The sequence below is a fragment of the Lactuca saligna genome, chromosome 8 (genome assembly GCF_052625555.1).
Source record: "Lactuca saligna cultivar CGN05327 chromosome 8, ASM5262555v1, whole genome shotgun sequence".
Lineage (NCBI taxonomy): Eukaryota > Viridiplantae > Streptophyta > Magnoliopsida > Asterales > Asteraceae > Lactuca > Lactuca saligna.
In genome coordinates this window covers 21,691,060-21,703,625 of record NC_136424.1, presented here as the reverse complement: position 1 = coordinate 21,703,625, position 12,566 = coordinate 21,691,060, and the positions used below count along the sequence as shown (strand labels likewise).

Sequence of the window (12,566 nt, the reverse complement as noted above, 5' to 3'; positions counted from 1 at the left end):
TGTTTGGGCAGGAAACTTTCCTTAATATTCCAACCTACTAACCGAAGTGGCAAGCTGTGGAATTTTTTGCTTTGGGTTCTTGATGCTTGCTTTTGTCTCTTGTTGAAAGTTTTGGGTGCTAGTGGCCAAACTCTTCATTATGTCCTCTAAGGACATACTTGACGAACCCGCTTGTTGAGGTGGATGTTTTGGATGGAAATAATTGTTGGATTAGGTGTCTAAGTTCATAACTATTCCTGGAATGTACTTGACTCGGTTAGCATGGTTCATTTGGGTTGGATAGACTAAACGAGAGAAATAACACTTAGGGTTTATTAATATATTATAAGTTCTAATATATATTAATAATATTATTTAATTAGTATTGATCAAAGAATTAATTTAGAGTTAATTAAGTGATCAAAAGGAGACTAATTAAATATATGGGTTTAATTGTGTAAATCATCTATTCTTGTATAGTTGGGCTAATGATCCATGGTTTGTATGGATTGGGTTAAAACCCATAAGGTGCTCCATGGGTAGTCCATAGAGGTTACAAACTTATGGATCATGAAATATGGAAAGCCATGACAATTAGGGTTTACATGGTGTAACCCTACTTGTGTCACAACTATATAAAGGCCCCATGCCTAGGAAAATCGGCCACTACAAGCAAGTAAGAGGGAAAACCAATTTTAGAGTATAAGTGTACTTCTCTCAAGGTTATTCCAAGTATTGTGGTGTTACGTGAGACATTTGAGGCATCACACTTGAGGTTCTAGGCTCACAAGGTTCTCAAGGAATCCAAGCAACTAAAAGGTATGTTCTTCTACTTGCAATTATGTTTTAATGTTCCCCATGCCATGCTAGATAAGTTAAGAACCTTGGAAAATCATTTTTTTGCATGTATCTTAGTAAAACATAGATCCAAGGTTTCTAGGGTTGCATGTACACCTTAGGAGTGTTAGAATGCTCATAACCCTTCAATAATGAGGTTGAAATGATGGTCTTTGTTGGTATAGAGGTGATTGTCTTGGTTGATAACCCATGCCTTAGTTATGGTTCCATCCTTTATTGCCTCAGGGCTGATCATAATCTCTTTGATTATTCCTGGAATAGCCTCCCATTGTGTTTGCTTCTTCAAAATTTTCTTCTAGCAATTAAGGACACATATCGGTTGGGTGTCCCTCTTGAGTCCAATTACCATAATGACGGGGTGTGGATTGCACACCTTTGTTTTTAACAAGCATCATTACCACCTTTGTTAGCTCGGATAGTTGAGCTTCGATTTAAGGAGTGTGCAACTCTTTTCACAGCTCGAGGTGGATCCATATACCAATTATCTTCATGATAAGTATACTTGGAATATTTAGCCATGTTTTTGATTAATGCCTAGATTTCTGTTAGAGTTTTATCAACAATTGACCATCCACTTGAAGCATTGAGGAGCTATCTCTCCCATGGTAACATACCTTCATAGAAGTATTGAAGAAGGTTATACTTGAACATACCATGCTTCGGATATCGAGTGCACAACTTCTTGAATCATTCCCAATATGTGTACAATGCTTCATTCTTCTTTTGCTTGATTCCAATGATCTCCCTTCTCAAGGGTAAATCTTTCATCTAGGGAAAGTACTTGTCCAAAAATAATTGTGCAAGATCTACCCACGTGGTAACCGTCCCTGGTGGAAGTTCATAAACCCAATCTCTTGCCTCGCCTATTGGCAAAGGGTTTGCTTAGGTGGATTGTCGTCCATGTTAAGTGTAGGGTATGGGATAGTATGAGTGGGTGAGGAAGGTGGGGTGATATTTATGGGTGAGGATGGTTTAGATAGCGATGAAGGGTTTTCTGTCTCTAAATCACTTGAGAGGGGAACTTCCTCCCAAATGTTGATGATAGGAGGAATGGGTGATGAAGAGAAACTGGAATCCGATTGCTTCTTTCAAAGCTTGGCTAGTTTCTTTATCCTCTTGAGTGTCTTCTCGATCTCTGTATAACCTGGAAAAAGGGTACCTGTGCGAAAAAATTCTTGGCATGCACAATTATTAATATCGTGTCCATGGCAACGACGCCAATTTGTTAGGCATGTCAAACCCAACAAATAATAAGGGTACAAGGGACTCCAAATACACTGCCTTAATGTACTAAAAAGTAGTACAATGTAAGTAGAGTCGATCCTCAGAGACACGGGACAAAAGTCTATACTTTTTTGCATAAGGTATTTTAGTTACAGAAAAAGGGGGTGTTTTTTTTAAAAATGTTAAATAATGAAAATAACAATCTACTTTAAGAACAAACAACAAATGAATTAAACATGTAAACAATTTGTTTGAATGGTTATCGTTCTAGTTCTTAATGTTGTTGTTCAACTTGATTATGACTTGATGTAATTCATGATTGCTATTCTAAGTTGGTACTGAAAGATATTAACACACTCTAATACCTCTCGCTTGCCACATTATCTAACCAAAAGACACTCTTTGACTAGAACTAGCTTTACTAATTCAATCTAAACACGCTCTTAGATTTTACTGAAAAACTGCATTAAGTTTTTTACAAGTTTCCCAACAATGTTCATTTCTTCTTATACGCTTGAAAGTGTGAAAACATGTAATATATGTTCCACAATAAGAAAAACTATTGTTTGTTACCAATCCTTAACTTTATATAATGATTAGGTGCCCTAGCTAAAAGTTAATTAACTGCACAAAAATTTAATTTATGAAAGTGGTCAATGAAACATAAATCAAATTCAAGGATTCTAGTTTAAACACGAGCATAATCACTAGAATAAAATCATAAAACAAGTATCAAGTCATATGCTTCAAGTCAAGCAATCAACATGTCTTGAACACGAACTAGAAATTAGGGTTTCTAAGCCACACATAGATAAAAACAAATCAACCAACAAAAAGCGGAAATAGAATTGTATAATTCTTACTAATGGAAATTAAAAAAAAAATGTTTGCAATGATTTGGTATTCTCAAAAGCTCCAAGAAATCTCCCTAAAATTGCCCAAGATCGCAAGAAGTTGCTCCAAAAATCGTCTCCTCTGAAAAATGATGTCTTCTTTTAGTAATGCTCACGTGCCTAACTTATGACCATGCGTTTTTAGTATGACCATGCCTTTTGCACTTGTGTTTTTAGCATGACCATGTGTTTTTGGCATGACCCGTGCTTTTTTCTAAAAGTTAAAGGCCATGCGTATTTGGCATGGTTATGCCTTTTATCCATGTGTTTTTAGCATTGCCATGTATCTTAACCATGTGTTTTTGGCATGGCCTGTGCTTTTTGCTAAAAGTCGAATAAGTATTTGAGCATGCTTAAGAGGGATATCAGAGAGTTTGTGACGAACTCTCAATACTGGACATTGGCTGAGCTGCAGCCTAGTGCTAGGAGAAGGGAGATTGAGTTGGAGTTTCAGGTGAGAAGGACTGAGGTGAATACGCATAAGAGAGATAAGAGACCAATCCAGTCACAACCGATGACTAAGCGGTTCAAACTAATTGATTCGAAATCATTGTTTTGGGGTTAAGATTTTATTTTAGAGTTTGATCATCGTAGAAAAAAGTGAATATGCAACTTGTCTTTTATATATGGATGATAAATGCACTAATATGATATAATTATTTTTTAAAACGGAAAATATTTCTATGAATGATCCAGAGTTGGAAAAAAAATTATCTTTGTTAAACTAGAAAAGTTAACTACAAATTAAACTATTCTTAATTACAAGGACCAAATTCGCTAACAAACCTAAATTTATTTTTAACAACATTTAACCATATTAGATTCAATGCTTAAAAATCACATGAACCTAATTTGAAGTTTTCTTCTATTTATTTCTTTAATCATAACTATGACATTTGATTATATGGTAAATATCAAAGTTCTTAGGGTTTGGAAGTACGTGTAGCCGTTCTAGCTCAGTTGGTAGAGCGCGTGGCTTTTAACCACGTGGTCGTGGGTTCGAGTCCCACGGATGGCGTTATTTTTTTCTTTTCCATTTTTGGTTTTTTACAACTAAAAGCAGTCGACGAAGTCAGCAGAAGGAAAGCAAGTAAGCAACTTAATATTTTATTAGGAATAAAGAGAATCGTACATAGTTTACTTTTAGTTATCTAATGAGACATTAGGTTTTAAATTAAATTTATTTTTTTACTAAATTGATAATTTAAAAGTATATAAAAATGGGCGAATGGTGATGAATTCAAACCCAACTAACAAAACCAAAGTCATAAAAAAAACATGAAAATTGAAGACTATTTTGTTATCAAAATGGGTATGAAAAGCAAGTTTACTTTTCTTTATCCAATGAGACATTAGGTTTTAAATTAATTTTTTTTTACTAAATTGATAATTTAAAAGTATACAAATATGGGCGAATGGTGATGAATTCAAAGCCAACTAACAAAACCAAAGACATCATTAAAAAAAAAAAAAAAAAAAAAAAAGCCTTAAAACATGCTCTGAAAATTGAGACCAAAATCAATTCTCTCCGTAAATTATCATGGAACTGTCTATCAATGTTATAATATTATATTATCATCAAATTCCATATTCCAAAACACAAGCAGTCTCTATCTTGTCACATGAGCGACAAATGCATCCAACTCCATCCGCGTAACGCCACCATCCACCACCGATCGCCGCACCCTATCACCTAGCTCAGCCGCCCTTTTCCGCATCTCCTCCCCTTCATCAGACGCCATCAATCTCCTAACCACCCCTTCAACCACCATCGAACTCACCAACTCCTTCCTTTGTGTCCAATCCCTCACGTACATTCCAGTTTTTAACACTCTAGTTATAAGCATAGCATTTCGTGGCTGATCAGAATGCATCGGCCATGCCGCCATTAATTGGCACACCCATGGTGATGCTTTCCATGCTCGAGTTCCACCCACAGTGGCTTATAAAACCACCGGTGGACGGGTGGGCCAAGATCTCCGACTGTGGTACCCAGTCCGCCACCACCAACCCATTCTCTTCTAACCCTTTTGGAAGTTGGATCTTTCTAACTTCCTCTTCATCAAAGATATCGCCTTTATCAGCATCTCTCAACACCCAGATGAATCTTTGTTCACTTTTTTCTAAACCCAAAGCGATCTCTTGGATTTGCTCATTGCTTATGGAAGTCGTCGTCCCAAACGAAACATATAGAACTGAGTTGGGTTTCTGTTTTTCCAACCAATCGAATAGTTTATGTCGCTTGTGACTTGAATCGTGAGCTATGGCAACTGGGTTGAATGGACCAAGGGCCCACAGCTTTTGGTGATCTTCATTCTCTTCTTGTTCGAGTAGATCGATGTATTTCCCTTCGATAACCCTACATGCATCGAGAATCGTACCAGATGTAAATTTCTTGTAAGAAACATCTGTGGAGAGAATGAACTGTAAACCATCTGTTGTGTAACAATCTTCACCAGAAGGGAGTTCTTTCTTTATCGATTCGAGCTCGCCGTCGAGAGGTGGCCGGCCGGTGGCTTCCTGGTGATACCAAAAGGAAGCGAAAGCGGAGCAGCAAGAGAACATATAGGCCTCGGCGTTAGGATAAGAACCAACGTCTTGAACAACTGGTCCCATGAGATAGTCGTAAATGACGACGACTCGTTTTGACGCCGGCGATATTGTCGAAAGCAGGTTGACAAAGGGTTGTCGGAGTTGCATGGCGGATTTGAAAGATGGGATGAGGTGGGAGGGGAATTTGATGGCGGCGGTGGGGTCAGGTGGAGGGGAGGGGAAGTGCGGAGTTGGATAGTCATGGAAGTGGATGGTGTCGGTTGGAAGTGAATCCCAGGCGTCATGGATGCGGGTCTTGGCTTGGCGGGCGTGAGTGGTGGTGGTGATGACGTGGATTGGGATGTTGTAGGCGGCGATGAGGCGGGAGAGGTGGAGGAGCTGGTTGAGATGACCTTGTGCCGGAAAAGGGACTATGACCACCACTACATCGGATTGTTTTATGGCTGCCATGCGGGATGTGGTTTGAGACTTGAGAGAGAACAAAATGTTTGTTGGAAAAATAATGCGATTGCAGGTAGTTATTTTTCTAGTTATAAAAATGTTTATGGGCCCCACATATTTGACACTAAGAATAGTGCGATTGTGGGGTTATTTGTCTATTTCTACTCATAATAGTTTTTTCATTTAAATAAATTATTTGATATAAATATAGAAATATATGATAGTTTATTAGTTTCAACATATTATAAGGCAAAATTCCATTTAATTACTATAATTTTATCTAAGTCTCTTTGTCAACTATCGATTTTTTTCTGATATAATCAAGAGGAGTTTAAACTTTTTGAAAACAGTATTAACAAACAATAAGCTGTGTTGCTAATCTTTTCTGAATAACAAAATTAATATTTTTAAAAACATTGTATTAGCAATTTCTTTGCTCTAATCATCTTCTCAATTATATTGTTAGAATAAGTTGATTACATAATTTGCAACATAGCATCAAAAGTAATGGCGAAAAATACTGTTTCTTCATTTTTAACAACAGTTCTAGTCTGGCAAATGCAACACAAAATCAACAAAATACATGGTAACATTCATCAAACAACTGTCTCACAAATATACATAGAAACTTCCCCTCATCACACCACAATGTTTACTTGATATTTCAAATCAAATGGTATCATGATGCAGAAGGTCGTGGTAATCTCTTTGCAATTTCCTGTTAAAAAAAATAAAAAACAATGCCATGTCAACAATAATGCCACGTCATCGGATTCTTTTTCACATAAAACCAAATTTTACTGTTTTATTTTTACCTCAAATAGCTGATTGATGTTATCAGCTGTTTTGGCAGAAGTTTCAATGAAGAACATGCCATTCTTTTCAGCATACTCGATTCCATCCTTGGGTTAAACAAACTCAACCATGGTTAAACAAGGGTAAAAAAGACAATACATATTTAGTCCTTGAAATGAAGAAAGTTTCTTACTTGAACTGACACCTCTCGTTTTTCTTGAAGATCAGCCTTGTTTCCAACTAAAGCTAATACAATATCTGGGCTACCATGTTTTTGTAGTTCCTGTACAACATAAAATGGTATTTATTTTTAGTCTTTTATTAGAAGAGGAAGAGTAAAATTGAGTTCCTTCATTCTTCTCCATTAAGTATGGAATGGAATCTAGAATTCCAGTTCCATCGGAATCAATAAAGAAACACAATACCTTGACCCAATATTGAGCTTTATGGAATGAGTCAGGATTAGTTATATCATATACAATAACTCCAACAGCTGCACCTCGGTAATAAAGTGGGGCCAAAGCTGCATATCTAGAAAATACACAGATTAAAAAAAAAAAATAGATTTACCGTTGACCAAGTCAACAAAACCAAAAAATAAAATAAAATTTAACCTCTCTTGGCCAGCAGTATCCCAGATTTCAAATTTTACTGTTGTAGAATCTTGCAGAGCTATTGTTTGTGACAAGAATGAAGCTCCAACAGTGACCTGAGATTAGATAAATAGTAAAGCATATCAAATCAATTACTATTTTAAGTGTAAAAACTATATAAAAAGTTTAATATGAAATGAAATCTTATCATAAGTGGAAAAAGAAATATTTATATAAGTAAAACCTTGGATGTTGGATCAAACTGACCACGAACAAAGCGAAGAACAATGCAGCTTTTCCCAACACCAGAGTCCCCTAATAGCACCAGCTGTAATCAAAACAAAATGTTGGCATACAATTTTCATTTATTGAGTAATTTCCACTTATATATTATTATAAAAGTGGAAAAAGAAAATGTTCAGGTCTTATCTGACAATTGCTAATGCTAGTGATATCTACAATATCAAAGACCAGATGCTATGGTCTAGTGTATAGTAAGAGATTAATAGTAGTAAATGAAATTAAGAAGAAGATCTAGCATATCTATGGATTAATGCGACAAAAAACACAAATTAACATTCAACTAGTTGGCAAAAAATGTAAATTTGCATTCAGGCTGTAAACAAAACTTCTTTCACAAGCAAAAGAACAACCTTAACACGTAGATTTTTGGCATCAGAATCTCCGCCGTCGGGATTAAGCCCACCCACCCGCCCGACACTCCTATCTGCAACCGGTAATCCCCGAGAACAAGCAAATGATCAAAAGAAATATCGCAAAAGCTAAGTCTTGTAACAAAGCGGTTTTAGCAGCAAGCATAAGAAGCAATTTCAATTCAAAGTCTAATTATTACTTTTTTCCAGCTCAAGATCGATAATATAAATGAATATAAGGGTACTGATTGAAATTTTTAGGTTGATTATATAGAATCAGTAAAACCCTAAAATAGGAAATTTGGGATACCTGGAAGGGAGGAGGAGCAACCCATGGTGTGCAACGACTATTCTTGTATATCTCTCTATATATATACAGAAGTCTTGTTTTATCGATCTGTATGGTTCCGAAGGAAGTGAACTTTGGAAAAAAGGAAAGGGTTTGATTGATCTTGATTTCGTTTATGGAAGCGTAGGTCCTCCGTTTTCTTTAACTGGTTTTCTTCGACGTCCTTTCCTAATTTTTCTTTCATATCCTTCTAGAATAAAAATATATTAAAAGTCTAATATTCTTTTAATATTAAAATCAACAAATTATTGAAATCATCCTTATAATTAAAATTACGTTCTCTAACTTTTGTTTGACACTCTCGGATCGTCCTTACTATTTGATATTTTGCATTCTTGATCCCTCATAAACATAAAAAAGATTATAATGCCCTTTATATTTTCTTTTTCATTTTTTATTATTTTTATTTTATTATTATTTATTAATTAAAAGATGAATTAATATAATAGGTTCCATCATTAACACCACCTGTTTATGTTAACCACCGCCTACTTGTAACATGCACATTCAGTTATCGTGTATTGTAAATTATAAAAGTGAATAATATTATGAAATATTATATGATATTGAGCGTTGAGTTTTAACGGATAGCTTTTACTAAGAAATAAAATAAAACAATCACTCATAAAATATTGGAAGTCTTATAAGATTCCAATTAAAAGCTAAATAGTGAAATTTAGCGAAAATATAAAATTTGAAGTAAGTAAAAATTTTATTATTTAAAGTTGTAAAGAAACTCGTTAGAAATGTTTAGGCGAAAACCCCGTTGAAATCCGAGTTATAACGAAGAAGTTATGGCCAATCGAAGATCCGCAATAAAACCGGCAAACAATATGTCGCGTAAAAAGTGAGTTTCCGATAAACTACTTTTTAGCCTAAGTGATCTAAAAATGAAAGTTGTAGTACTCGTAAAAAATAAACTTTCATATAAATAACTTTTAAATCTGACTTCGTATGAGGAAGTTATGATTTTTCTAAGTTTCGGAATAACAATAGACAGCTAGACTCACGAAATAAAGATCGATCGATATTTAGCCGACACAACCTAAACGAGAATCGAAGGTCTCGTCAATAGTAGTACAACGGTAAAAAGTCTGACAAAAACGGACGTCGGATGAAGAAGTTATGAATTTTTAACGAATTTTCCTGTCCCGGTCTGTTAAAAATAATAACATTAAAATTAAAGTCAAAACTAGCCGATGAATTCTAAATGAAAGTTGTAGAGCATAATTTTACCTACGCGTGCATATAAAGAATGTCAAAAACGAAGCTCGTATGCGAAAGTTATGGATTTTAGAAGTTCGGAGCACAAACATTAAGAAAAGTCCGAAATCCGAGGAATTTTGCATGACTGGTGTTTGGCCATACGAGCTTCGTTTTTGACATTCTTTATATGCACGCGTATTTCGGAGCACAAACATCAAGAAAAGTCCGAAACCCGAAGAATTTTGCATGGTTGCTGTTTGGCCACGTCACCCTCGCCCGGAACTCGCCCCATGCCCGACGCGTGTTGCTTGCTGATTTGACCGAAGATGTGGTCCAATAGCCTTCCGATGCGCCTCGCATATGACTCCGCCTCGTGTCGCCTGCTCATTCCGTCTGAAGCGCGGTCCACTGAGATTGCAATGCGTGTTCAGCTCCGTGTCTGAGCCTCACACGAGCCACCTGCCCTTCGCATCTGTTGTCGTGTGTTCGCTTCTCAGCCCTCGGATCCGAAGCTCGCACCCTATAAAAGGGAGGTTGCGAGATTATCCGACTACTTTTGGATTTTTACCATTTTCACCCCTTATTCCATATTTTGGCTATTTCCACTTCCCCCGAAGCCCCGATATTATTTTTAGCACCCGAAACACGCCCCGAAGTGCAAGGAGAAGCCCAAGAAATTTATCTTTTCGGTTTGAAGCTCTACCTTCGCAGAACCCGGTTTTCAAGAAAGCTCCCGATTTTTATAGAAGAAAGCTATTTATAGGAATGAAGTGCTGCACAAATGACTATTTTAACCCCCGGTTATTTCAATGTGAGTTCAATATATAGGAACAATTGTATGTTATGTGTTATATGTGCTATATGCTTTCCCGTGATATTTTTATTCGCTATTTTGATAGCAAGGCTATACCTCTAACCCTGTGATCAATAAAAGGACTTAGATTCACAGTGGTATTGATATGTTATTATTCCGAGTTATTTCCCCATGTTATTGTTTTCTGCTATTTTGATAACTAAAGTAATACCTTTGACCATGTGATCAGTGAAAGGACTTAGATTCACATTGGTAATTGTAACGCATGTGTTTCTGGGCCTGTCATTAATGATGATATAGTCTAGGTTAACCTTTGTAACCCGTTTTGAAATAATAGAAGTGTATTATTTGAATATTATGTGTTTTGTGCTTAATTGCTTAATTATGTGATTTGATTAATTAAGAATAAAAATAAGCGTCAAAATTTAAGTGTAAAATAAACTCGTTATCTTTGGATAATGTTGTAGTAGTTGAAACGAGGTTTCCGAATTTATATAGAACGCCCAAATCTGACTTCGTATGAGGAAGTTATGATTTATTGAAGTTTCGACTTAGCGGTATGGAGCCCGAAATACTCGATTTGAGATCGAGCGGTTTTTAGCCGAGACAATCTAAACGAGAATCGAAGATCTCGTTGTTAGTATCAAAGCGATGAAAAGTTAGGCGAGAACGGACGTCGGATGAAGAAGTTATGAATTTATAACTGAAATTTTCTGTCCCGGCCTATTAAAAATAATTAATAAAAATAAATTCAAAATTTGCCAATGGAGTCTAAACGAAAGTTGTAGAGCGTAGTCTCACCTACGTGTGGATATAAAGAACGTCGAAAATGGAGTTCGTATGAAGAAGATATGAATTTTCAAAGTTTACTAAATAATTAATATTTAAATTTAATTATAAAATTCGGCCTTATCCGAAGGGGAGTCACCGAGCTTATCCAAGGTACGCCCAGCGTACAGCGAAGCGTGATGTCCCTCGCACTCGAGTTCTTCAGATGACGAACGCCATGACGATTTCGGATGCGTACGCCCCGCGTACAGGCGTACGCCCAGCGTACGGCGAGGCTCCAGCCTCCTATAAATAGGATGCGAGGCTGCCGAGTTCTTTTGCTCTTTTTCTCTCTTCTCTCTCCCGTTTTACCTCGATTTGCATGCCAGAAGTACCCCGAAGCCCCGGTAATATTCCCGAGCCCCGAAGCAAGTTTCGAAGCCCCGAAGATCCCGAGAAGTGCGATTTCCGAGCCAAAGCTCTGCCCGCGAGAAGTTCAATTTTTGTAGAGATCTTCCAGATCTGCTGAGGATTACTACTTCTACAAGCCGTAGTGCTGTCCGATCATCTTCTGATCAAGTGAGTGTGTAGTTACTTTCTTCTAACACATAATTATGAAGTATTTTATACGAAATACGTGTTATGTGTATAATTTTGTTGTTATATGTGTGAATGTATATTTACTCTCTTCTATCTCATAGATCTGATTTATTTTCTATGAAATACGTGTTATGTGGGTGTGCCTCATCTGTTATGTGGAATATGTATTGAATGAAAATGCTATACAGGTTTTAAACTATGTATAAAAATATATATTTTTATCTACTAATATGTTGGGTAGAACATGGGTAGATAGTTGGTGTGTAATAAACAGATGAGAGGCCTCGATGTTGTTGTTGTTGACCTAGTTATTCAACGGAGTATGGATAACGACCACAGACTCCTTCTAGACAGTCTTGTGGAACGCTAGCAGGTTCATAACCTGTAGGTGTTGTGAACGATGTGTTCACCGGTGTACTCTATCCCCCTCATGGTTGCCTTTAGGATATCTATTATTGAGGAAACCCCTTAGCAGTAATGTCCGTCTCAATGAAAATCCTAAATTAGGTCCCTTGAGATAGATGTTGTTTTAGGGACGTAAAGTGAGGATAACGGGAATGGGTAATCGGGATAGTGATTGGTTGGTGAAATTAAATATAATTTATTTTTTGTGGGTTGAAAACCCTATAGGCTCACCAGGCTCCCAAGCCTGACCCACTCAGTTTTATTTGTATTACAGGAAGTGGCGCAAGGGTGTAAGATGGATGAATCATCGAGTTGTTTTGTTTACAAGTCTGTATATGTATATATTTGTTGAATGACTTGTAATGTTATCGTTTATGCTTTATGGTTTGTATCGGAACATGACACCCCGAGTTTATTATATAATGAAAATGCATC

General features: G+C 36.5%; 1 protein-coding gene, 1 non-coding gene and 1 pseudogene across 2 annotated transcripts; 1 reads left to right on the top strand and 2 right to left on the bottom strand.

The window, feature by feature from the left end:
• The first annotated feature begins 3,899 nt into the window (after positions 1–3,899).
• Positions 3,900–3,972, top strand: TRNAK-UUU (transfer RNA lysine (anticodon UUU)). The gene has a single exon. It is a non-coding gene; the product is annotated as a tRNA-Lys (tRNA).
• A 482-nt stretch (positions 3,973–4,454) lies between these two features.
• LOC145011213 (zeatin O-xylosyltransferase-like) lies at positions 4,455–6,017 on the bottom strand (annotated as a pseudogene).
• Positions 6,018–6,456: 439 nt separating this feature from the next.
• Positions 6,457–8,499, bottom strand: ARA6 (Ras-related small GTP-binding family protein). The gene is made up of 8 exons (XM_078970912.1): positions 8,300–8,499; positions 7,990–8,063; positions 7,581–7,664; positions 7,358–7,452; positions 7,169–7,274; positions 6,937–7,026; positions 6,764–6,850; positions 6,457–6,666 (listed from the first exon to the last, which is right to left on the bottom strand). The coding sequence occupies exons 1-8, from the start codon at positions 8,322–8,324 to the stop codon at positions 6,628–6,630; spliced, it is 600 nt and encodes a 199-aa protein (XP_078827038.1). The 5' UTR covers positions 8,325–8,499; the 3' UTR covers positions 6,457–6,627.
• Positions 8,500–12,566: the final 4,067 nt, after the last annotated feature.